This window comes from Somniosus microcephalus, chromosome 5 (genome assembly GCF_052327205.1).
Source record: "Somniosus microcephalus isolate GS21.2 chromosome 5, FLI_Smic_1.0, whole genome shotgun sequence".
NCBI classification, from domain to species: Eukaryota; Metazoa; Chordata; class Chondrichthyes; order Squaliformes; family Somniosidae; genus Somniosus; species Somniosus microcephalus.
In genome coordinates, this window is record NC_140991.1 from 69,707,408 (window position 1) to 69,731,655 (window position 24,248).

Here is a 24,248-nt window from a genome sequence, read left to right on the forward strand (position 1 = left end):
GTGGTGCATCCTGTGGTTTCAGCAGAAATAAAGGGAAGCTGCTCAGATTCTTGTCTTGATTGCTGAGATGCTTTTGGCCTACGCTCTCTGGGTTTCAGAGCCCCTGAGGGGCCATCCAAAGACTGCTCCACCTGTGCAGGGGCAGACTCCGCTATCGGGAGACTAGGCAGCCTGTCGGATACTGCCTGGTGGGGTGGGTGGGCGACGGGTGAGAGTGGAAGCGCTTTGAGTGGAGTCCCCACTTCTCCTTTCACCATCATCCCTCTCCTGGGCCAGTGCCACATCACTCCTACTACTCTACTGTAGACCAGCTTGTGAAGATCAGTGGCCACAAATCAGGTATCTGTCATCTTGTTTAAGGCGGTAGACATGTTGGCATCCAGAGTCTGCACGGCCGTGCAAATGGCCTACATGGACTCATTTAAGAGTCGTGCTTGAAGCTCCATGAAGGCGGCCACACACTCCATGGTATACATTGATGGCTCAGGAAGACGAAAGAACGGGATATAAATTTGCCGGTGTGGACTGGTTGGACTGAATGGCCTGTTTCTGTGCTGTATATCCTATGTAATTAGTCGTGGCAAAGTCACCACCTTGACAATCACCATACTCAGTCTTCTCATAGTTCAGTCATTGATGAAATAAAGCCAGCATGGGTGTGTCAGAGATATTTGTAATTCTGTCACCAGCTATCTGCGAATTCCCTGTCTCTCCATCTCTGAGAGAAATACAAATGTGCCCCTTGTCTCCAGGGCATTCTCTCCTGCATCTGTGAGTTGGATTACTTGTGGCGGCCCCCCCTCCAGTCCTCTCCCTCTCCCGTGTGTTTTGTACACTCTTCTACAAGGGGCAAAAAAAACAGACTGGTGAGTGACTGAAGGTCACGTATTCACCCAATGGATGCAGTGCATTTGGTGAGGATGACTGAGACAGATGCAATATTGTGCATAAGGATTGGGGTGAGTGGGAATGGATAAATGGGGAACTGATGAAGTGCATAGAAAGTGAAGGCTGGCTGCTGCTGAAATTTGAGTGGGTGTGAGGAATGATGTGATGGAGAACGCTTCGCATGACAGAATGTGGGACGGTAGCTTAAACCACAGGCTGCAGGTGAATCAGCAAATGTACTCACTTTTCCTGACCTGGTTAGATCATTAAATCAAGTCCTACATTGCATCCAAGACTGGGGCACAATGCTCCTGCTGCTCACCTCCTCAGCTACCTCCAACCACACCTTGGTGAGAGCCACAGGTTTCTTCTTCCCATTGCTGGGGAAATGTATGTCCCTCCTTCTCCTGACTGCGCCCAGCAGTAATTCTAGGGATGCATCATTAAATCTGGGTGCTGCCCTCGCTCTCTGTGTATCCGTCCTAAACACCTCCCTGTATCCCCCAATTTATATTTCTAGATTGTCCCTTTAAATAGAGTTGAGATCACGTCATGCTGGTGCGCATCATGCCCGCTGCGCAGCCTGGATACACGAAACCTGGAAGTCAAAATTTATTGCTTCACTTCAATTGCGATCGCAGATTTCGACCCACTGATACGACCTCCGGTTTCAGCCACGCAATTTAAGCCCTGCCTCGCTCGGAACCCGCCATCACATTAATATTGGGGCCTATATCTTTTGCCTGTCTCTGCTGTCTGTGTTGCCATTTCTTTCTGTCTCTCCTATTCTGTTTTTGTTTTTCTCTTCTGCTTCTCCCTCTAATTATGTGCTTCTCTGTCCTTTTCTATTTGTCTTTTCTTTGGCTGGGAGCTACTTTTGTCTGCACCTCCATTTGGGATGATGGGGTTTTTGATGAAAATGTTGCCTTCGATGAATCCCCTCCCATTTGGCCCCAATTACTTGCGCCTTCCGCTCTCCCTCATTCCCATCACGTCTCCAATCCCTTCACCTTCCCAACACACTTGTTTCCATCACTAACCCTGTCTACTTTGAACCCATGTACCCTCTCCTCTCCCTTGTTCTGGCGTCTCTCACCTCACCCATAGCCATGCATCCACTCTCCCCTCCCGCACTCCCACTCCTTCCATCCAAAGGCAGGTGGCTAGAGGCTACGTGCCCCCTCACCCCAAGTTTGTTTCCCTCCCCCTCCCCATCCCCTCTTTCTCTCTTTGTTTCCTTAAGAGTAAAACAAAAGCAAAATGCTGGCAATCTGAAATTAAAATTAGAAAATGGTCAGACAACATCTGTGGAGGGAGAAACAGAGTTAATGTATCAGGACGATGACCTTTCATCAGAACTGGAAGATGGTGGAGATTAACAGCTTTTAAGCCAGGGAAAAGGGGACAGGAATTTTAAAAAAGAGGTCTGTGATGGGGTGGAGGGCAGAAGTGATCTTTCTTTCTACAAAGCACTTTACAGCCGTCCGGTCGTAACATTGAGTTTAACAACTTTAGACCTTGCACTGCTGACATTTTCTCTTGGACACCAGGTGCTGGTAATGAAGGATGGCTGCACCAGAACCACTGGGAGTGGAGGAGATGCGGGCTGGTGCTTTGGGTGGGGATCCTCGGACATGGCTGACAGGGTTGTCTGCACCCCTGGGGTCTTACCTGCTTTTGTTCTCTGCCAGATTTTCCAAGTTCCCTCCCCCTCTGCTATTCTGCTGGAACCATTTACAGATTCCCTGGACACAACTTCTGTTTCTATACTTGTCTCATTATCATCTCCTCCTTTTGCTTTGCGCCATCGTAACTTTTGTCATTTAATCACTCCTGCCCTCCAGCCTATCACAGACACCTCCCCTTTGTTCTTTTCATGCCCCCTTTTCCCTGGCTCTGCACTTGCTTAAAACTGTTCATCTCTAAAATCTTCCAGTTCTGATGAAAGGTCATCAACCTGAAACATTAATTTAGTTTCTCTCTCCACAGATACTGCCTGACCTGCTGATTGTTTTCAAAATGTTCTGTTTTAATCCTTAAAAAAAAGAGTTCTTATTTGATTTCAAAATTAAACTTTTATAAAAAGAACTCTCTTGAATGAGGAAAAACACAGTCTGTCTGCCTCGCTATTGTTTTTCTTTCACTCTCTTTTTGTCTCTCCCTCTCTCTGCTGAGAGAGAAGTGAGATTATAATCCTCCCCTGTACTCCAGGACTGAACAGAAATCCTGCACGCCTCTCCACTTGTCCTTTGCCCAATATAAACATCGAAATGTGGAATGAACTCCCAGTACACACTTGACATCCACTCTGCACGGAACAAAATTCTAGTGTTCTCACGCCTTCCTCCTTCCCCCCCCCCCCCCCCCCTTCCTTCCATTGAGCATTACGTAGCTAATTGGAATCCACCTGCTCAGCTTAGCAATACTCCATCCCTGACTAAACTGACCATAGTTCGGTGTTCGGAGCTCACGCATCTCTGACCCTCCTCCAACACTGGTAATTACGAGTGCTTGGAGCCCACCCCTGTCTGCTCACATGACTGCAACCATTCCTCCCCTCCTACTGAGTTACATGTAGCTGATTGGAGCCAGCTTCCCTGCTCTCCTTTCTCCATTCTCGCCCTCCTCGTCTCTCCCATCTCCTCTATCCCACAAGTCCCAGAATAACCAGTGAGCCAGATGTTGTCCCCTACATGGTATAAACATCCCTGTTGTTACAGAACAGTAAATTCTCTGAATCTCTGAGTAATGCCATGGGCGTTCTGGTACATTAATTTCCTTGAGTTCTTCTGAGTTTTCAGTAATGCCTATGTGACACACTGATTTCAATAAGTAAGGTCGTCGTCGTACGTGTCTTCATACTGTTCCCTTTGGGGAACTGTATGAAGTGGTGGAAGGATTTCTGGCCGCGATTAACGCTCCTTCCGTGACCGTAACCATCTTCGTACCAGCCATTAGGGTGGTTAGTCCTATCGCGGGAGGGTTTTACGGGCTCCCACAACCCATACGAGGGGGGGGGGGGGCCACCCACACCCACGGACGCAAGTATCCTGCTGGATGTCAACCCAGAATTTAGAGCCGGAGCTCCGACTCCACTTGCCGGGACTGTCTGGAGCGGGGTTCGAAACCCTACGCCTTCTGGCCCAGCGGCGGGGATGCTACCGCTACGCCAAAGGCCCACTCCAATAAGTAAGGTAGTGCTGTAACAGTTAACACCTACAATGCACACTTCCTCCATTAGTGGCGCTGTCGTGCTTCTTCTGTTCTTCAGTGCAAACCCTGAGCCTGTCTCGGCCTGTTTGCTGAGTCCAAGAAGTTAAATGTATATTTCCACTAAACATTGAATTTAAAAATCTGAAGCTCCAACTGCAGCCTCTTCATCCTCTTCTTGAAAACTGGATGCTGACAAAAAATGTTCTCCCACCAGTTCCCAGCCCTGACTCTTCCAATTGATTTTCACCTGCGTCTATACTTCAGGTCCTTCCACTTTCCTCCTCCTTCAAAGCTCTCCTGCTGACTTTTCCTCAAAAGTGCTGGCAAAAATCATCCAGATTGATCCCCATAATCTTGATCTTAAAATGAGTTGAGTAGACCTTTTCTAGTGGCTGCTGGTTAAAGCCCCATTCACAATTGCATCATTCTTTTGCTTTCAATAGTTATTTGTAGCAGAATTTACAAAGTGTTGCTAAGAAAAATTATAGTATTTCTGTAGTGTATAAAGCACTTGTAACATTCAATCTGGTCATGCATATTTCAAATGGATTAATTTTTTTACTGTTTTTTTTTTTAAGTGCTGTATTAAACTGTAAGCAGTAGAATCATATTTTGGCCATATAGCAATTGACAGTTCAGTTGATGTTCTATGCTTGGGTGGTTTGGATTTTTTAAATTCATTTGCGGGATCTGGGCGTTTATTTCCCATCCGTAATTGCCCTTCAGAATCACAGAAACCCCACAGTGCAGATAGAGGCCATTTCGGCCCATCGAGCCTGCACCGACACATATCCCACCCGATCCCCGTAACCCCTACACCAACACATATCCCACCCTATCCCCGTAACCCCACGTATTTAATCCCCCTAACACTAAGGGTCAATTTATCATAGCCAATCAACCTAACCCGCACATCTTTGGACTGTGGGAGGAAACCGAAGCACCCAGAGGAAACCCACGCAAACACGGGGAGAATGTGCAAACTCCACACAGACAGTCACCCGAGGCCGGATTCGAACCCGGGTCCCTGGCGCTGTGAGGCAACAGTGCTAACCACTATGCCACCGTGCTGCCCTCACCGTGAGCCGTCACCTTGAGCCGCTGCAGTCTGTGTGGTGAAGGTGCTCCCACAGTGTTGTTAGGGAGGGAGTTCCAAGATTTTGACCCAGCGACGATGAAGGAATGGCAAAATACTTCCAAGTCAGGATGGTGTGTGAATTGGCGGGGAACTTGGAGGTGGTGGTGTTCCCACACGCCTGCTGCCCTTGTCCTTCTAGGTGGTAGAGGTCTTGGATTTGGGAGATGCTGTCGAAGAAAGATCATTGTGTTTGGATTCATCCAGATTGACCCCCATAACCTTGCTGTTAAACTGAGTTGAGTAGGCTTTTTCTAGAATCTTATTGACATCCAATTAAGCACTTTTACTGGTATTTAAAAAAAAAAAAAAAATTAACTTAATATTTTCAAAATCTAGTGTGAAGCATTTCCCCATTTTAAATTAATTTACACGCCTCTCTTGTATTTTACAGGACAAAGCAGAGGCAAACTGGAGCCAATGGACACCATCTTTGTTAAACAGGTTAAGGAAGGTGGGCCAGCACATGGAGCTGGATTATGTACAGGTACTGAAAGACCCTTGTGTTTTGTATTGTTACGTAGAGCACATAGTTGCATGAAGTGGATATTTTGCACAGGCCTTTTCTATATGTTGAGTCAAGTAAGTGTTGAGCAGCACCTCCATTATACAGAATATTTGAACTTTGCTGTACTTTGGTGTAGGAATGTTGTAAAAGCTATGTAGCACTATTAAAAGATATCTGCACCAAAGTACAAGTCATGTGTAATGGTGCTTGAATTGTGCCGATCTTTGAATTTTAGTGAAGTGAAGGTGCAGATGTGAAATTGATTTCCTACATAGCTGAACCTCTGTTTGTCACCCTAGTATTGTAACTAAAATTCCTTATTGCTTCTCAGATTTCCAGCCAAACCATTTTCTGTTCCTGTAACCCATCTTTTCCTTGTAACATAATGCATCATTCAGCTGTATTATGGCCTGATTCATAGGACTGGAAGTTATCCAATATAGGATGTGGAATATAATTTATATTTGTTTAAAATGCATGCACTATGAAATTTGTAGTTTGCAAGTGGTATTCACAACTATCTTTGAGCTCTCTTTAAAAACAATGGCCTAGAGTTTCCACAATTCACCTGAAATTGGCCAAACCAGTGTAAAAGATGCATCATTTTAAGCGCAAGTTACGTCGAGTGTAAATCGAGTTTCCGCGATCTTTAAAGCTGGTTTAAAAAACATCACGCTGGAAGCTGACCCCGCCCATAAAACTGGCCATGCCCCCAGATCGAAATAATGAGCATGGCGAGTTTCCGGTGATTACGCCTGTTTGCGACCATTCGAGGGGACTCTTTAAATTTAAGCTAGTTTTGTTTTTGGGCGCAAAGGCACTACAGGAAACTTTCGATTAACCGGCCCCTAAATAACCGGAACGCTCTATCCACTGGCAAAATTCAGGAGTTGGTTCAGGTAACTTTTTTTACTTTTAGTTACTTTTTTTAATTGATTTGTTGCTGTTCAAGGGTGTAGCTGAAGCTGTTGCTAAGCTACAGAGACTCTTACAACTTGTGCCGATTGTTTTGAAGCTGTCAACAGGGTTTGTTGCTTTATACGGAGCTCTGAGCTCCGTATCTATCTTTTATTAAAAGAGCTCTTCTGTCTGTCTGTCCTGATGTCTGTCCCGATGTCTGTCTGTCCATCCGTTCTCTATACGTTTGAAAGTTACAGAGCGTACCGACACGCGCGTCGCCTCAAAAGAAAGCTTGCGATTCCGGACCGGTCATAGGCGTATTTACGTTTCGGCCAGACAAAAATCCCGCCCGCGGTATCCCAAAAACGTTCAGCGTTCCGCTCATTAGCATCTCATTAGCGACCGTGTGACGTCGAGGTCCACCAATCGGACGGCGGGTTCCTTCCTACAGTTGAGTGTCGAGTGACTCGACGATTGACCAATCCTACGCTTCGGTGACCTGACCGGTCGACCAATCGGTGCGTGTGTGGGCGGGCCTTATCCTTCTGAACCGAGGTGATTGGCCGCCATCTTGCTTCCAATCTTTTTCCTGCTTTCTGCGTCTTTCTTTTCAAATATACATTTCCAGCAAAATAACATTGAATTTATTAAATTGTTTTTAAAAAAACTTCATTCATTTGTAAATATTTTTTCTAAACTGAACATTCTTTTTCCTACCTTTTCCTGTTTTTTTGTTAGGCCTGAAAGCCTGGGACTTTCTTGCCCAGCCAGGCCCGAGCTAGGGCTTCTGCTAAGCTCCTCACCCCCTCCCCCCCCCCCCCCCCCACGTCACGTTACCCAGGGCAACGGCGTCAGCCACGAGGGTCAGGGTGCGCGCGCAGCAGGAGCAGCTGAGACGCGGCGTCTTGAAAAAGAAAAAAAAAGGAAACCCCGGCAACGGAGCCCGCTGCGGCTCTCGGTCGGGGCGGGTTACCCCGGCAACGGGGCACGCCGGCTGAGACGCGGCGTCTTGAAAAAAAAAGGAAACCCCGGCAACGGAGCACGCTGCGGCTCTCGGGCGGGGCAGGTTACCCCGGCAACGGGGCACGCCGGCAGTCTTGAAACCAGCTCGCGCCTCCTGAATGCGCGGGGAAGAGGCCCGGCGCACGCCTGACAGGTAAGCAGGGTCTTCGTTCACGTTGGGCGGGTTCCTCGGGTGCTGATCCCTGGCGGTGTGGGGCCGGAGCCGGCTCTTACCTTGCCCCGGAGAGCGGGCGGATGGCGGGGCCTGGAGTAACAAATCGGCCGCAGCGGCAGCTGAGCTCCGGTGTGCGGCGGCGGGCCGCAGCGGCAGCTGAGCTCGGGTAAGTCGGGCGGGGAGGGAAGAGAGCGAGGGTGGGGGGGGGGAGGGAAGAGAGAGAGAGGGTGGGGGGGGGAGGGAAGAGAGAGAGAGGGTGGGGGGGGAAGGGGAAGAGAGGGTGGGGGGGAGGGATGAGAGAGAGGGTCTCTTCCCCCCCACTCGCTCTCTCTCTTCCCCCCCACTCGCGCTCTCTCTTCCCCCCCACTCGCGCTCTCTTCTCTTCCCCCCCCCCCCCACTCGCGCTCTCTCTCTTTCCCCCCCCACTCGCGCTCTCTTTTCCCCCCCCCCACTCGCGCTCTCTCTCTTCCCCCCCCCCCCCCCCCTCGCGCTCTCTCTTTCCCCCCCCCACTCGCGCTCTCTCTCTTCCCCCCCCCCCCCACTCGCGCTCTCTCTCTTCCCCCCCCACTCGCGCTCTCTCTCTCTTCCCCCCCCCACTCGCGCTCTCTCTCTCCCCCCCCCCCACTCGCGCTCTCTCTCTTCCCCCCCCCCCACTCGCGCGCTCTCTCTCTTCCCCCCCCCCCCCACTCGCGCTCTCTCTTTCCCCCCCCCCACTCGCGCTCTCTCTTTCCCCCCCCCCCACTCGCGCTCTCTCTTTCCCCCCCCCCACTCGCGCTCTCTCTCTTTCCCCCCCCCCACTCGCGCTCTCTCTCTTCCCCCCCCCCACTCGCGCTCTCTCTCTTCCCCCCCCCCACTCGCGCTCTCTCTCTTCCCCCCCCCCCACTCGCGCTCTCTCTCTTCCCCCCCCCCACTCGCGCTCTCTCTCTTTCCCCCCCCCCCACTCGCGCTCTCTCTCTTCCCCCCCCCCCCCACTCGCGCTCTCTCTCTTTCCCCCCCCCCACTCGCGCTCTCTCTCTTCCCCCCCCACCCCACTCGCGCTCTCTCTCTTCCCCCCCCCCCACTCGCGCTCTCTCTCTTCCCCCCCCCCCCCACTCGCGCTCTCTCTCTTCCCCCCCCCCCACTCGCGCTCTCTCTCTTCCCCCCCCCCACTCGCGCTCTCTCTCTTCCCCCCCCCCCACTCGCGCTCTCTCTCTTCCCCCCCCCCCCACTCGCGCTCTCTCTCTTCCCCCCCCCCCCACTCGCGCTCTCTCTCTTCCCCCCCCCCCACTCGCGCTCTCTCTCTTCCCCCCCCCCCCACTCGCGCTCTCTCTCTTCCCCCCCCCCCCCACTCGCGCTCTCTCTTTCCCCCCCCCCCCCACTCGCGCGCTCTCTCTTTTTCCCCCCCCACTCGCGCTCTCTCTCTTTCCCCCCCCCCCCCCCCCACTCGCGCTCTCTCTCTTTCCCTCCCCCCCCCCCCCCCCCCCCCCCCCCCCCCCCCCCACTCGCGCTCTCTCTCTTCCAACAACATGCCCTCTCAAAAGCCTCGGCACCGCCGGGCTCCCCCAGCTAGTCTTTTACTATAGCGCTCGGTTATCCGGAATTGTTGATGAACCGGCAACACGTCGGTCCCGTCCGTGCCGGATACCAGAAAGTTTCCTGTAGTAGGCATATTTTAAAAGTATTTAAATATTAAAGAACATTTAATTTACTAAGAAACGGATGAGTGTACAGCAATGAAACAATAATTGTTCAGTATAGTTTTTTTTAAGTCATTTTCAGTGATTTTTAAAATCAGTTACTTACAGGTGGTGGATTAGACACTCTTATTAAAAATGCTTGTTTTTATGATAAACCCATTTCCAGCTGTATTAATAAAACTGCATCATGATGCCACTCTTAAATACATCAATGAATATTTTTTAATGCAAGGGGAAAAAAACGAATTACATTCTATTACGCTGCCCGATTGCACTGGTTCCTGGAAGATTTTACGTTTGGTTATGCAAATGAGTTTGCGCAGAAACTCTAACCATAACTTCACTTCGGAAAACCAGATTGCACTCCAAGCAGAAACCTACCCCAATGTCTCTAATATATCACCTAAATGTATTCAAAATTACTTTCCTGTTCAAGTAGCTACTTTTAGCAGCTTAGTTTTGACTGAGATGGGAATTAAGATTGAATAAGTGTGATGATAAAAGGAGTACAAGTGTGTAATGGAAGAAAAAGGCTACAGCAAATGTAGGTAATGAAACCGTGGGCAATTGCAGTATATAAAACAAGTTGTTTTAATAGCTAATTGCACAGAAGCTGGTTTCCTTTCATTTATTTGGGTTTGTCGTGATTTGATATCAAAGTTAAGAACTGTATCTGCTGCATGTGAGCATTTTAGTGCCACATTAAAGTTTACATATTTTAATTCATGTATTCTGAAAATAAATAAATGTTTTTAAACCGAATTATTCAAAGTGCAACACTTTTAAATTGTAATCCATTTTGTAAGATTCTGCCCTCCACGTGCTTTGGACTTCCCTGTACCCCTATCTAGTGAAACGGTTCGTAACAACAAGAATTTTTAGGAACAGGAAAAGGCCATTACTTTACCAAGCATATCCCTTTATGATTGATTTACTTTCTTCTCACTGTGGCCCATAGTTCCTTTCTGCAGAAACGCGTGTAGTTGCCTTTTGGACCCATTTATATTATTTGCTTCAATGGCATTCTTTGGGTTTTTTTCATTTATGGGATGTGGGCGTCGCTGGCAAGGCCAGCATTTATTGCTTATCCCTAGTTAACATAAAAACATAAATAGAAGCAGGAGTAGGCCTTTTGAGCCTGCTCTGCCATTCAATAAGATCATGGCTGATCTTCGACCTCATCTCCACTTTCCTGCACTATCCCCATATCCCTTGATTCCCTTAATATTCAAAAATCTATCGATCTCTGTCTTGAATATACTCAACGACTGAGCCTCCACAGCCCTCTGGGGTAGAGAATTCCAAGGATTCACCACCCTCTGAGTGAAGAAATTTCTCCTCATCTCGGTCCTAAATGGCCGACCCCTTATTCTGAGACTGTGACCCCTTGGTTCTAGACTCCCCAGCCAGGGAAACATCCTCCCTGCATCTACCCCATCAAGTCCTGTAAGAATTTTGTATGTTTCAATGAGATCACCTCTCATTCTTCTAAACTCTAGAGAATATAGGCCTAGTCTACTCAATCTCCTCATAGGACAATCCCCCCCATTCCAGGAACCAGTCTGGTGAACTTTCGTTGCACTCCCTTTATGGCAAGTATATCCTTCCTTCGGTAAGGAGACCAAAACTGTACACAATACTCCCAGGTTTGGTCTCACCAGGGCTCTATATAATTGCAGTAAGACGTCTTTACTCTTATACTCAAATCCTCTTGTAATAAAGGCCAACATACCATTTGCTTTCTAATTGCATGCTGTACCTGCATGTTACTTTCAGTGATTCATGTACAAGGACACCCAGGTCCCTCTGGACACCAACATTTCCCAATCTCTCCATTTAAAAAAATACTCTGCTTTTCTATTTTTCCTACCAAAGTGGATAACTTCACATTTCTCCACATTATATTCCATTTGCCATGTTCTTGCCCACTCACTTAGCCTGTCTATATCCTTTTGAAGCCTCCTTGCATCCTCCTCACAACTTACATTCCCACCCAGCTTTGTATCATCAGCAAACTTGGATACATTACATTTGGTCATCTCATCCAAATCATTGATGTAGATTGTGAATAGCTGAGGCCCAAGCACTGATCCTTGCAGTACCCCACTAGTTACAGCCTGCCAGCCCGAAAATGACCTGTTTATTCCTACTCTCTTTTCTGTCCGTTAACCAATCCTCAATCCACGCTAGTATATTACCCCCAATCCGATGAGCCCTAATTTTGTTTAATAACCTCTTGTGTGGCACATTATCGAATGCCTTCTGAAAATCCAAATACACCACATCCACTGGTTCCCCCTTATCTATTCTGCTGTTTACAACCTCAAAAAACTCTTAACCGATTTGTCAAACACTATTTCCCTTTCTTAAATCCGTGTTGACTCTGCCCAATCCTATTATTATTTTCTAAGTGCCCTGTTACCACGTCCTTAATAATAGATTCTAGCATTTTCCCTATTACTGATGTCAGGCTAACTGGTCTGTAGTTCCCCGTTTTGTCTCTCCTGCCTTTCTTAAATAGTGGGGGTACATTTGCTACTTTCCAATCTGCGGGAACCGTTCTACAATCTATGGAATTTTGGAAAATGACAACCAATGCATCCACTATCTCTCTGGCCTACATCCTAGGGTTTTGAAAGAGGTGGCTATCAGGTCATGGGGATTTATTGGCTTTCAGTCCCATTAATTTCTCCAGTACTATTTTTTAACTAATACTAATTTCTTTCAGTTCCTCATTCTCACTAGAGCCTTGGTTCTCCACTATTTCCTGTAAGTTTTTTGCGTCGTCTTCTGTGAAGACAGAGACAAAGTATTTGTTTAATTTCTCCGCCATTTCCTTATTCCCCATTATAAATTCTCCTGTCTCGGCTTGTAAGGGACCCACATTTAGTTTTGCGAATCTTTTCCTTTTTACATACCTATAGAAGCTTTTACAGTCTGTTTTTATGTCTCTCACTAGTTTACTCTCATTCTATTTTCCCTTTCTTTATCAATTTCTTGGTCCTCCTTTGCTGAATTCTAAAATCCTCCCAATCTTCAGGCTTACTACTCTTTTTGGCAACATTATAAGCCTCTTCCTTTGATCTAATACTATCTTTAACTTCTCCCTTGCCCTAGTTGCCCTTGAGAAGATGGTGGTGAGCTGCCTTCTTGAACCGCTGAAGTCCGTGTGGTGAAGGTACTCCCACAGTGCTGTTGGGGAGGGAGTTCCAGGATTTTGACCCAGCAACGATGAAGGAACGGCGATATACTTCCAGTCAGGATGGTGTGTGACTTGGAGGTGATGGTGTTCCCATGTGCCTGCTGCCCTTGTCCTTCTAGGTGGTAGTGGAGAGTATTCCATCACACTCCTTACTTGTGCCTTGTAGATGGTGGAAAAGCTTTGGGGAGTCAGGAGGTGAGACACTCGCCGCAGAATACCCAGCCTCTGACTTGCCCTTGACATCAAGGCGGCATTTGACCGAGTGTGGCATCAAGGAGCCCTAGTAAAACTGAAGTCCATGGTTATCGGGTGGGGGGTGCGGGGGGGGGAAACTCTCCACTGGTTGGAGTCATACCTTGCACAAAGGAAGATGGTTATGGTGGTTGGAGGTTAATCATCACAGCTCCAGGACATCGCTGTAGCCTTTCCACCATCTACAAGGCACAAGTCAGGAGTGAGATGTAATACTCTCCACTTGCCTGGATGAGTGCAGCTCCAACAACACTCATCATGCTTGACAAAGCAGCCCGCTTGATTGGCACCCCATGCACCACCTTAAACATTCAGTCCCTCCACCACTGGCGTACCGTGCCTGCAGTGTACCATTTACAAGATGCACTGCAGCAACTCGCCAAGGCTTCTTCGGCAGCACCTCTCAAACCCGCGACCTCTACCACCTAGAAGGATAAGGGCAGCGGGCGCATGGAAACACCACCACCTCCAAGTTCCACAGTATTGTTGCCCCAGTATTTATGTGGCTGGTCCAGTTAAGTTTCTTGTCAATGGTGACCCCCAGGATATTGGTGGTGGGGGATTCGGCGATGCTAATGCTGTTGAATGTCATGGGGCAGTGGTTAGATGCTTGCTTGTTGGAGATAGTCATTGCCTGGCACTTGTGTGGTGCGAATGTTACCTGCCACTTATCAGCCCAAGCCTGAACGTCGTCCAGGTCTTGCAGCATGCGGGCATGGACTGCTTCATTATCTGAGGAGTTGCGAATGGTACTGAACACTATGCAGTCATCAGTGAACATTACCACTTCTGACCTTATGGAGGGAAGGTCATTGATGAAGCAGCTGAAGCTCGTTGGGCCTAGGACACTGCCCTGACAAACTTCTGCAGAGATGTCCTGGGGCTGTGATGATGGACCTCCAACCACCACAACCATCTTCCTTTGTGCTAGGTATGACTCCAGCCAGTGGAGAGTTTTCCCCCCCGATTCCCATTGACTTCAGTTTTACTAGGGCTCCTTGATGCCACACTCGGTCAAATGCTGCTTTGATGTCAAGGGCAGTCACTCTCGCCTCACCTCTGGAATTCAGCGCTTTTGTCCATGTTTGGACCAAGGCTGTAATGAGGTCTGGAGCCAAGTGGTCCTGGTGGAACCCAAACTGGGCATCAGTGAGCAGGTTATTGGTGAGTAAGTGCTGCTTGATAGCACTGTTGATGACACCTTCCATCACTTTGCTGCTGATTGAGAGTAGACTGATGGGGCGGTAATTGGCCAGATTGGATTTGTCCTGCTTTTTGTGGACAGGGCATACCTGGGCATTTTTCCACATTGTCGGATAGATACCAGTGTTATAGATGTACTGGAACAGCTTGGCTAGAGGCGTGGCTAGTTCTGGAGCACAAGTCTTCAGCACGACAGCTGGGATGTTGTCGGGGCCCACAGCCTTTGCTGTATCCAGTGCACTCAGCCATTTCTTGATATCACGTGGAGTGAATTGAATTGGCTGAAGACTGGCTTCTGGGGTCCTCAGGAGGAGACCGATATTGATCATCCACTCGGCACATCTGTAAATGCTTCAGCCTTGTCTTTAGCACTCACGTGCTGGTCTCCACCATCATTGAGGATGGGTATATTCATGGAGCCGCCTCCTCCCGTTAGTTGTTTAATGGTCCACCACCATTCACGAGTGGATGTGGCGGGACTGCAGAGCTTTGATCTGATCAGTTGATTGTGGGATCGCTTAGCTCTCGCTATAGCTGCTTCTGCTTTTTAGCATGCATGTAGTCCTGTGTTGCAGCTTCCCCAGGTTGGCACCGCATTTTTAGATATGCCTGGTGCTGCTCCTGGCATGCTCTTCTACACTCCTTATTGAAACAGGGTTGGTCTCCTGGCTTGATGGTAACGGTAGAGTGAGGGATATGCCAGGCCATGAGGTTACAGATTGTGGTGCAATACAATTCTGCTGCTGCTGGCCCATAGCGTCTTCATGGATGCCCAGTTTTGAGCTGCTAGATCTGTTCTGAATCTATCCCATTTAGTACGGTGGTAGTGCCACACAACACGATGGAGGGTGTCCTCACTGTGAAGATGGGACTTCGTCTCCACAATGACTGTGAGGTGGTCACTGATCCAATCCCCCACCCAGAAGACATTCTGTGCCCTTGCTACTCTCAGTGCTTTTTCCAAGTGGTGTTCAACATGGAGGAGTATTGCTTCATCAGCTGAGAGAGGGCGGTAGGTGGTAATCAGCAGGAGGTTTCCTTGCCCATGCTTGACTTCATGGGGTCCGGAGTCAATGCTGAGGACTCCCAGGGCCACTCCTTCCCGACTGTATACCACTGTGCCGCCACCCCTGGTAGGTCTGTCCTGCCGGTCGGACAGGACATACCCAGGGATGGTGATGGAGGAGCTTGGGAGATTCGCTGAACGGTATGATTCTGTGAGTATGACTGTCAGGCGGCTGTTTGACTAGTCTGTGGGACAGCTCTCCCAATTTTGCCAGATGTTGGTGAGGAGGACTTTGCAGGCTCAACTGGGCTGACTGTGCCGTTGTCATGTCCGTAGCCGGTGCCGAGGTCAATGCCAGGTGGTCCGTCTGGTTTTATTGTAATTGTTTTTTGTAGTGTTTTTTTTACAACTAAGTAGCTTGCTCGGCCATTTCAGAGGGCAGTTAAGAGTCGACCACGTTGCTGTGGGTCTGGAGTCACATATAGGCCAGACCAGGTAAGGATGGCAGGTTTCCTTCACTTAAGGACATTAGTGAACCCGAGGGGTTTTTACGACAATCCAATAGTTTCATGGTCACCATTACTGATACTAGCTTTTTGTTCCAGTTTTATTTAACTGAATTTAAATTCCCCAGCTACTGTGGTGGGATTTGAACTCGTGTCTCCAGATCATTCGTCCAGGCCTCTGGATTGCTAGTGCAATAACATAACCACTATATTACCGTTCCGCTGGTCCAGATTGCCCTTTTGTGTGAAATCCTCCTGATTTGCTCTTTTGGCTCTTGCTTGCTGATTTTATTTTTGCTGAAACTTGTATCCCCTGCTTTTTGAGCTCTTCGTGATACTAAACAATTTGTTTGGATCAACTTTGTTCCTTCCCCCACAATTTGTAAAACTTCCATTAGGCCAGCTCAAAAGTTTTGTTTTATTCAAAAGTGATCAAGCACCAACTTTCTTAACCTTTCCTTATAATTTATATTCCTGATGCCTAAAATCGTCATGGTTATTGCCTCTGTGTCCGCCCAAGGGCAACAACAACAACTTGTATTTATATGGCGCCTTTGGCGTAGTAAAATGTCCCAAGTTGCTTCACAGGTGTGTTACCAAACAAAATTTGACACCGAGCCATATAAGTGGAAATTAGGGCAGATGACTAAAAGTTTGGTCAAAGAGGTAGGTTTTAAGGTGCGTCTTAAAGGAGGAAAGAGAGGTGGAGTGCTTTAGGGAGGGAATTCCAGAGCTTAGGACCGAAGCAACAGAAGGTGCAGCCACCAGTGGTTGAGCGATTAAAATCAGGGCTGCTCACGAAGCCAGAATTAGAGGAGCACAGGTATTTTCGTGGGGGGCAGTGGGTGTTGTGGGGCTGGAGGAGATTACAGAGATGGGAAGGGGCGAGGCCATGAAGGGATTTGAAAACCAGGATGAGAATTTTAAAATTGAGGTGCTCCTTAACTGAGAGCCAGTGAAGGTGAGCGAGCACAGAGGTGTTCAGTGAACGGGACTTGGTGCGAGTTGGGGCACGGATAGCTGAGTTTTGGATGACCTCAAGTTTACATAGGGTAGAACGTAGGAAGCCAGCCAGGAGTGCATTGGAATACTCCATTTTAGAGGTAACAGAGACATGGATGAGGGTTTCAGCAGCAGATGAGCTGAGGCAAGGGCGGAGTTGGCGATGTTATGGGGGTGGAAATAGGTGGTCGTAGTTATGTCGCACATATGTGGTCAGAATCTCATTTCCGGGTCGAATATGACACCAAGGTTGCAAACAGTTTGGTTCAGCCTCAGACAGATGCTCGGGAGAGGGTGGAGTCGGTGGCTAGGGAACAGAGAAGACAACGCCTTCGGTCTTCCCAATATTTAGTTGGAGGAAATTTCTGCTCATCCAGTACTGCATGTCGGACAAGCAGTCTGATAATTTAGAGACCGTGGAGCGATCGAGAGAAGTGGTGGTGAAGTAGAGCTGGGTGTCATCAGCGTACATGTGGAAACTGACGTTGTGTTTTCAGTTGATGTTGCTGAGGGACAGCATGTAGATGAGAAATAGGCGGGGGGGCCAAGGATAGATCGTTGGGGAACACCAATGGTAACGATGCAGGAGTGAGCAGAGAAGCCATTGCAGGTGATTCTCTGGCTAGGATTAGAATAGATAAGAATGGAATCAGGCGAGTGCAGTCCCACCCAGCTGGACAACGATGGAGAGGCTTTGGAGGAGGATGACAAAGGCTGCAGACAGGACGAGGATGGATAGTTTACCTTCATCATAGTCGCATATGAAGTTATTTGTGACTTTGATGAGAACCGTTTCAGTAATGTGGCGGGGCGGAAACCTGATTGGTAGGTTTCAAACATGGAGTTCTGGGAAAGATGGGCACGGATTTGGGAGGCAACAACACGTTAAACGACTTTGGAGAGGAAAGGGAGGTTGGACATGGGGTGGCAGTTTGCTAGGACTGAGGGGTCAAGGGTTGTTTTTTGAGGAGGGGTGATGATGGCAGATTTGAAGGAGAGGGGGACAGTGCCTGTGGAGAGGGAATCGTTAACCATATCAGCTAACATGGGAGCCAGAAAAGGAAGTTAGAAACATACATAGGAAGGGGATGTTTTGGTGACCAGAACATTTGACGCGCAATCTCTTGTGCGTATTAGTTATTCACTACTTGGGTTACATTCACTGTTCACTTTTTACTGGTGTTTGTATTGAGTGTTTTCCATCAAAGTTGCATCAGTATTAATATAATCAAATACATTTTATGTAGAGTAGGAATCAGCAGTCAAAATCTCACCTCGCCTTCCTTTATAAAATATCTGAAATTTTCCACCGACAGTTTTCTATATAGGAGAGAGATGTACTTGAGCAATATTTACAGCAGTTCATTATTGAAGTGTAGACTGTTATCTAGAATTACAGGCATGAGATTATATTTAAATAAGAAAATGCAAGGTATTCTCCATCTTACCCCCCCCCCCCCACTATTTTCCCATAAGACATGGTTATTTTGTTTTCTTAAGTTTTAACTAATATAAATTAGTCATTTCCGGTATGGTATTGTTTCTATTGTAGAGGTGATCTGTGTGTACCTCAAAGCAACTTTAAGTGATTCAGAGACTCTCCAACCCCCCCCTCCCCCCCCCCCCCAACCCCCAAACCATATAAATAACTATTAGTTGAATACTGCTGCATTCTTCGACCACTTTGTGTGCCATCTATATTCCTGAAACATCCCATTGTACAGCACTGCTTCACTGTGGAGGGGTGGTTGTGCTTCTGGATGCCAACTGGGACTCTGTCTTGAAGAAAGATGTTACTGGGAGTAACATTTCTGTTTGTCTCCTCTGGGTGGAAGATGCATGATCAGACTCTAAAGCTCCTGGGTCAGGTTGAGATCATAAGGAAGAGTCAGAAACCAGCAGGTAAGTGGTTATAACTAATCTTGTATGAGGAAGGTGAAGGCGAGGGCAACAGGATTTTATTCTCGGCTCATTTTTACTTGTGAATGATGTTGGTGGAAACAGCTGGATTACATTTGTATAGGTGGCTGTAGTCCCACTGGGCTTTGGGTGAGGAGTTAGGCAAAGGAGCATGGTTTTCTGGGTCACAGCTTGGTATTTAGTGGCGTTCTACCTACGTTTCTGATAATCTGTGAAACTGTTTCAGTCATACATCAACAATGAGGCCCAGAGCTTGCTTTCTTAAACTGCTATCTAGGTCACAAGACAAAGGTCTCTCGCTGCTACGCTGAGATGAAGTAAGGTGGGAGGAGGCTCGTGTGGAGCATGAACACTGGCATAGACCTGTTGGGCTGAATGGCCTGTTTCTGTTCTGTAAAATTCTATGCTGTTACTTTGAGCTTTCTGAATACAATAGTACCACATACTAGGCTTGTTAGCAAAATTGAAGCCCATGGCATAAAAGGTGCAGTAGCAGCATGGAGACAAAATTGGCTAAGGGATAGAAAACCGAGTTGTGGTGAAATAAAAACAGAAAATGCTGGAAATACTCAGCAGGTCAGGCAGCATCTGTAGAGAGAGAAACAGAGTTAATGTTTCAGGTCGATGACCCTTCGTCAGAACTGCCTGATAGGGTGGTGGATACAGATTCAATAGTAGCCTTCAAAAGGGAATTGGATAAATATTTGAAGGAGAAAAATTGCAGGGATATGGGGAAAGAGCAGGGGAGTGAGACTAACTGGATTGCTCTTCCAAAGAGCCGGTGCAGACTCGATGGGCCAAATGGCCGCTTCCTGTTCTGTGCTGTACTGTTCTATGATTCTATAATGGAACTATTTTTCTGTTTGCTTAAAAATTACACTGAATAGTCTCTCCACGTCCCATAAACAAGCAGCTGTGCAGTTTTGAGCTTCATACTATAGGAAGGACATTGAGGCAATCGAGAGTCACTAGGATGCTGCTCGGTATGAGGAAATACAAATATAAAAAAAGGATATAAAATTGGGGCTGTTTTTATTAGAACAGAAGAGATTATGGAGTGATTTGATGGAGGTGTTTAAAATTATAAAGCATATGGGATCCTGGGCTTTATAAATAGAGGGATAGAGTACCAAAGCCGGAGGCGGGGGGGGATTCATTAGCGACCATTTTGGGTTGCTAGCATCGGCAATTGCAAACTTCAGTTTTAGCACCCCAAGAGGGAGGTGGAGGGCTAATTTTAGCGCACTCCGCTTCCTTCTAGGAGTGCTAATCCCGAATATTGAGGTGGTGCGTTTTGCAGCGCTACGCATTGGGCCACGTAGCGCTGTCGCATGGAAGGGCTCCTCCCCCTCATTAAAGGGGAGGGCCCAAGCCCACAACTCTGCGGGGCCCTACCTGGACCACTGGGAAGTGGGGTGCCATGCCAGCAGCCCAGCACTCGAGGAGGGCTGCCAGATCGCGGCACGGACCCGGCATTGAAAGACGCAACAGGCCGCGACAAGTAAGTCGGCAGATTCCCCCCCCCCCCCCCCCGCTCGCCACCTCCCCTTTACTTAGCACCCCGCAAGCCTCCTGCTGCTCTGTTCCCAATCGCTGTCATCGCCCCGTGCAGATTATGGGGGCGCGGGCCAATTTTGCAGGCGGGGCGTTGCGCGCGGTTGCCGCCACCGCTAAACTTCCGCTGAATTTAGCGGCACCGTACCCGGACGAAAAGTCGTTTGTGCCCAGTTAGTTCCCCCAGATGTGCAAGTGCGCTGAATTTCTAGCCCAGGAAGTTTGCTAAATCTGTATTGTAATTTTAAAAATTACAAAGTAGATAGAAACAGACTTTACAGTAATTGAGGTGCCTAGAACAAAGTGGCATAGATAAAAGATTAAATGCAAAAGATCTAAGACAGAGTAGGAGAAAAGTTTTTATTTAGAGGGTTGTAAGCTGTGAAATGTACTACCAGAGTTGGTGATTGAAGTAGAGACCATGTCAACATTTAAGAACAGGTTTACATAGAAATTACATCGTGGAAACAGGCCATTCGGCCCAATCAGTGGGTTTCTGCCAGCATTTATCCTCCACGAGAGCAAATAGTTCTAATTTTGTTTGCGAACGCTCCTGTGATGTGCCTTAGGACGAAAAGTGCTGTATAAATGCAAGCTGTATTGTAATCACTTTTACGCAACCTGTTCTCATATCTCTTCAACTGCTTTTCCTTCATTGACCAATCCAACCTACTCTTGAATATTGACATAAGTTCCTGCCTCATCCAATAACCCTGGAAATGAATTCCACATCCTCCCAACTCTCTATGTAAAGAAGTATCTCTTGCATATAATCTTGTATCTATGACTACTCATTCTAGAACACTCAATTACTGAAAACAGTCTGTTTCTATCTATGCTGCCCCATCCTTTCATAATTTTAAACACTTATATCATCCCCGTTATAATGAAAGAAGCCCCAATTTTTCCAAGTCTGTCTTCATATTTGTATTTCCTCATACTAGGCAGCAACCTAATGAATCTCTAAAGCCTCAATATCCTTTCTGTAGCGTAGAGCCCAGTACTGCACATAGTACTGTAACTGAGGTCTTAGTAAAGTTTTACATAGGCTCATCATTACCTCTTCAGATAAAGCCAAGTATTCAATTTGCTTTTATACAGCCTTATCAACCTGAGGTGTTACCTTTAATGTCCTGTCAAACTATAGCCCTGAAATCCCTTTGCTCTTCCACAGCACCAATCATACTTCCATTGAGTATTCTGATGTGGACTGGTTGAGTCAAATGGCCTGTTTCCATGTTGTAGTTTCTATGTATTTCTATGTAACCCAAATATTTTAGACCTGAAAATGTTATTGTCAATTTACTCCCCTGTCTGATCTTTTGTACAGATGACAGATGTGTGTGCTTACTGTATGTTGGAAAATTATAGAAGTCCTGCAGCTGGTTGTAAAGGAGGTGGTGACTAATTAGGGCTGGATTTTGTGATTGGAGGCGGGACTGCTGCTTGTCGGGTCTCAGTCCCACCTCCATCAGCCTCTGGCCAACCAGCGGGATTTTCCCCTGATTGACATTGTTAAGCCCGCCCTGCAGGCACAGCAGGCCAATTAGGGGGAAGTCACTGACGGGGAAGTCACTGACTTAGCACGTCAACGTCTGATGTGCCATCTGTCAAGACTTCTTGAAAGAAGAAATGACAGCATTTGACAGCACTGTGAAGCTGTCACACACTGACTTTCTGTGTAGTTTGATGAGCACTTGTGTTCAGGACTCCTCAAACTTTTCTAGTTTGTAGAAATCAGATGACTGTTGGTTCGAAGGATCCAACAGCCAGTCTGTGAAATCTATAACAATGATGTCGGGACGCCAGAAACACCGTGGCTGAAGTCTGTAGGCAGAAACAAAGGGAAGTGAACATTTTATAACACTTAGCACTCACCTTACATACTTACCACTCCACACTTGCACCCATCACTCACCTCTACATCGCACTTTCAGACCCCTCCGACCCCCGCAGACCTCCTTCACGTCTCCTCCACCCCGGCGCGGTTCTCCGAGGTTGGGAAGCCTGCACTTGAAAAGGTAAAATGGGGCTAATCCTTTTTTCCGCCTGTTAACTACCTGTTAACAGGCAGCTAAAAGGATTTAATCCCTTGCCCGCCTCAAGGAGACGGGACTCGGGGCAGGAGGGCTTCCCGCCTCCTGGCAAAAGGGCACGGAGGTGGGATGGGGGCGGGTTTGCCAGCCGCCCCCACATTCTGCAACTTTACCAGCAGTCCCGCCTCCATACTTGCCTCCTCGGGGTTGACAAAATCCAGCACGATATATATGTGATCTTTACAAAAACATATTTGGTAATCGGAATTAATAATTTTGTTTAAAAGATATTAACTACTGGAAATAACTACTCTAAAAATTGTGGTTCAATTCAAAGAAACTTAAAAATTAGAAACCATATTACAAGAAACTTTGTGCTATCCGACACCGACGGGACCGAGCTGCTGCCGTTCCCTCCAAACTGCCGTACACTCCAGAGCTAATGTTGAAACATACGGAGATTTCTCCGTATGAATCAACAAACCCAACAGCCTCTAAACAGTCGGCAAGCGTCTCTGTAGCGTCTCTAGCTGAAGCTGTTGCTTAGCTACAGACCTTGCACAGCTTGACTGTTCAAAAAAAAAGCAAAGAAAAGAATAAAAAAACGGCTCCTGATTTTTGCCGGTGGCTCCAGCTTGCTGGACGGTTCGCCTCCAGATAACTCAAAGTTTCCTGTATAAAAATTACTTTGTGTAACAAAATGAATTCTATCCCTAGCATTTGAAAATAAATAATGGGCCGGATATTCCGATCCCTACGGGTGGGTATGCGCTGTGTACCCACCCGTAGGGACATCGGAAATGCCGGTTTCAGCCATGCACTGCGCATGTGCTGGAAACCGGCATTTCCGATCTGTCAATAAAGCTCTTGACAGATCCTCCGGCTGCCCGGGAGAAGGGCCTCTGCGGGCGGATAATCTGCTTTTTGGAGACCCTCCGCCCGCAGAAAACCCTTACAATTCTTACGCTTGGTAAAAGCAGGCATAAGGCCTGCTTTTACCAGGATAAGAGTTGAAAAAAGTTTTTTTTTTAAATGTCATTGATTTATCATTTAAAAATACTTTTAAAGTTTATTTTTAGCCCCGTAAAAAAACTTTTAAGTATTGTTTTCAAAAATTAAAATTTTTGTTTAAAATAGTTAATTTACAGGAAACTGTGCTATCCGGCACCGACTGGACCGAGCTGTTGCCGTTCCCTCAAAACTGCCGGACACACCAGCGTTAATGTTGAAGCATACGGAGCTTTTCATCTCCGTATCTGACAACAAACACTGTTGCTTAGCAACAGCTTCTAAACAGTCAGCCCGTACCTTGGAAGTGTCTCTGAAGCTGTTGCTAAGCTACAGAGACTTTGCAGAGCCTGACTGTTGGGGAAAAAAAAGACACGAGAAGAAAAAAAAACTAACAAAACGGCTCCTGATTTTTGCCGGTGGCTCGAGCTTGCCGGACGTTTAGCCTCCGGATAACACAAAATTTCCTGTATTGTAATTTCAAGTCATTTTAAAAATGTGATGTTTTTTAAAATTTATTTAAAATTTTATTATGTTTTGGGGGTGATCTCCTCTTTATATATTTGACCGGTCTTCCTGTCAAGTGTATGAAGGGAGATTCCCTTCTGTGATTGGCTCCCCATGGCCCACGTGATCCCAGGGACGCTGCAAACTACTTGCACCTCTGGGATACGTGGGCCCTGCGCACTGGCAGTTTGAAGAGGCCCAGCATCGGAATTGTGCGCGTCCTGGGAGCCCTCAGGTAAGGGCGCAGATTTTTCCAGATCGCAGGCCTCCGCCCGCAGGAGGCCTGCGATCGGAATATCTGGGCCAATCTATTCAATATTCAGTCTGTTTCAGATCATTGGATCTAATTATCTCATTCTAGGTGGTAGTTGAATCTGACAAAAGGTCGTGATTTGTTATAGTTTCTGTTGTTTTCCACAATCACTTTACATTTTTGACTGGAATTCTTTCTTTCTGTAACCCAGGTGACCGGATTGTCAAAGTAAACGGGGAAAGCATTATTGGAAAAACATACTCCCAAGTTATAGCCTTGATTCAGGACAGGTATGAATGCTA

The 24,248-nt window shown here is 47.3% G+C and overlaps 1 protein-coding gene across 4 annotated transcripts in view; it reads left to right on the top strand.

The window, feature by feature from the left end:
- The window catches only part of arhgap21a (Rho GTPase activating protein 21a), a 276,620-nt gene that overhangs the window by 159,574 nt on the left and 92,798 nt on the right, over positions 1–24,248 (top strand). For 3 of the 4 annotated variants that reach the window (XM_085987749.1, XM_085987750.1, XM_085987751.1), the window contains exons 5-6: positions 5,631–5,723; positions 24,158–24,236. In XM_085987749.1, the coding sequence (XP_085843875.1) occupies positions 5,631–5,723; positions 24,158–24,236 (172 nt within the window). Of the gene's footprint in view, positions 1–5,630; positions 5,724–12,645; positions 12,763–24,157; positions 24,237–24,248 lie in introns of those variants that run through there. The other variant, XM_085987752.1, reaches the window with a different exon arrangement.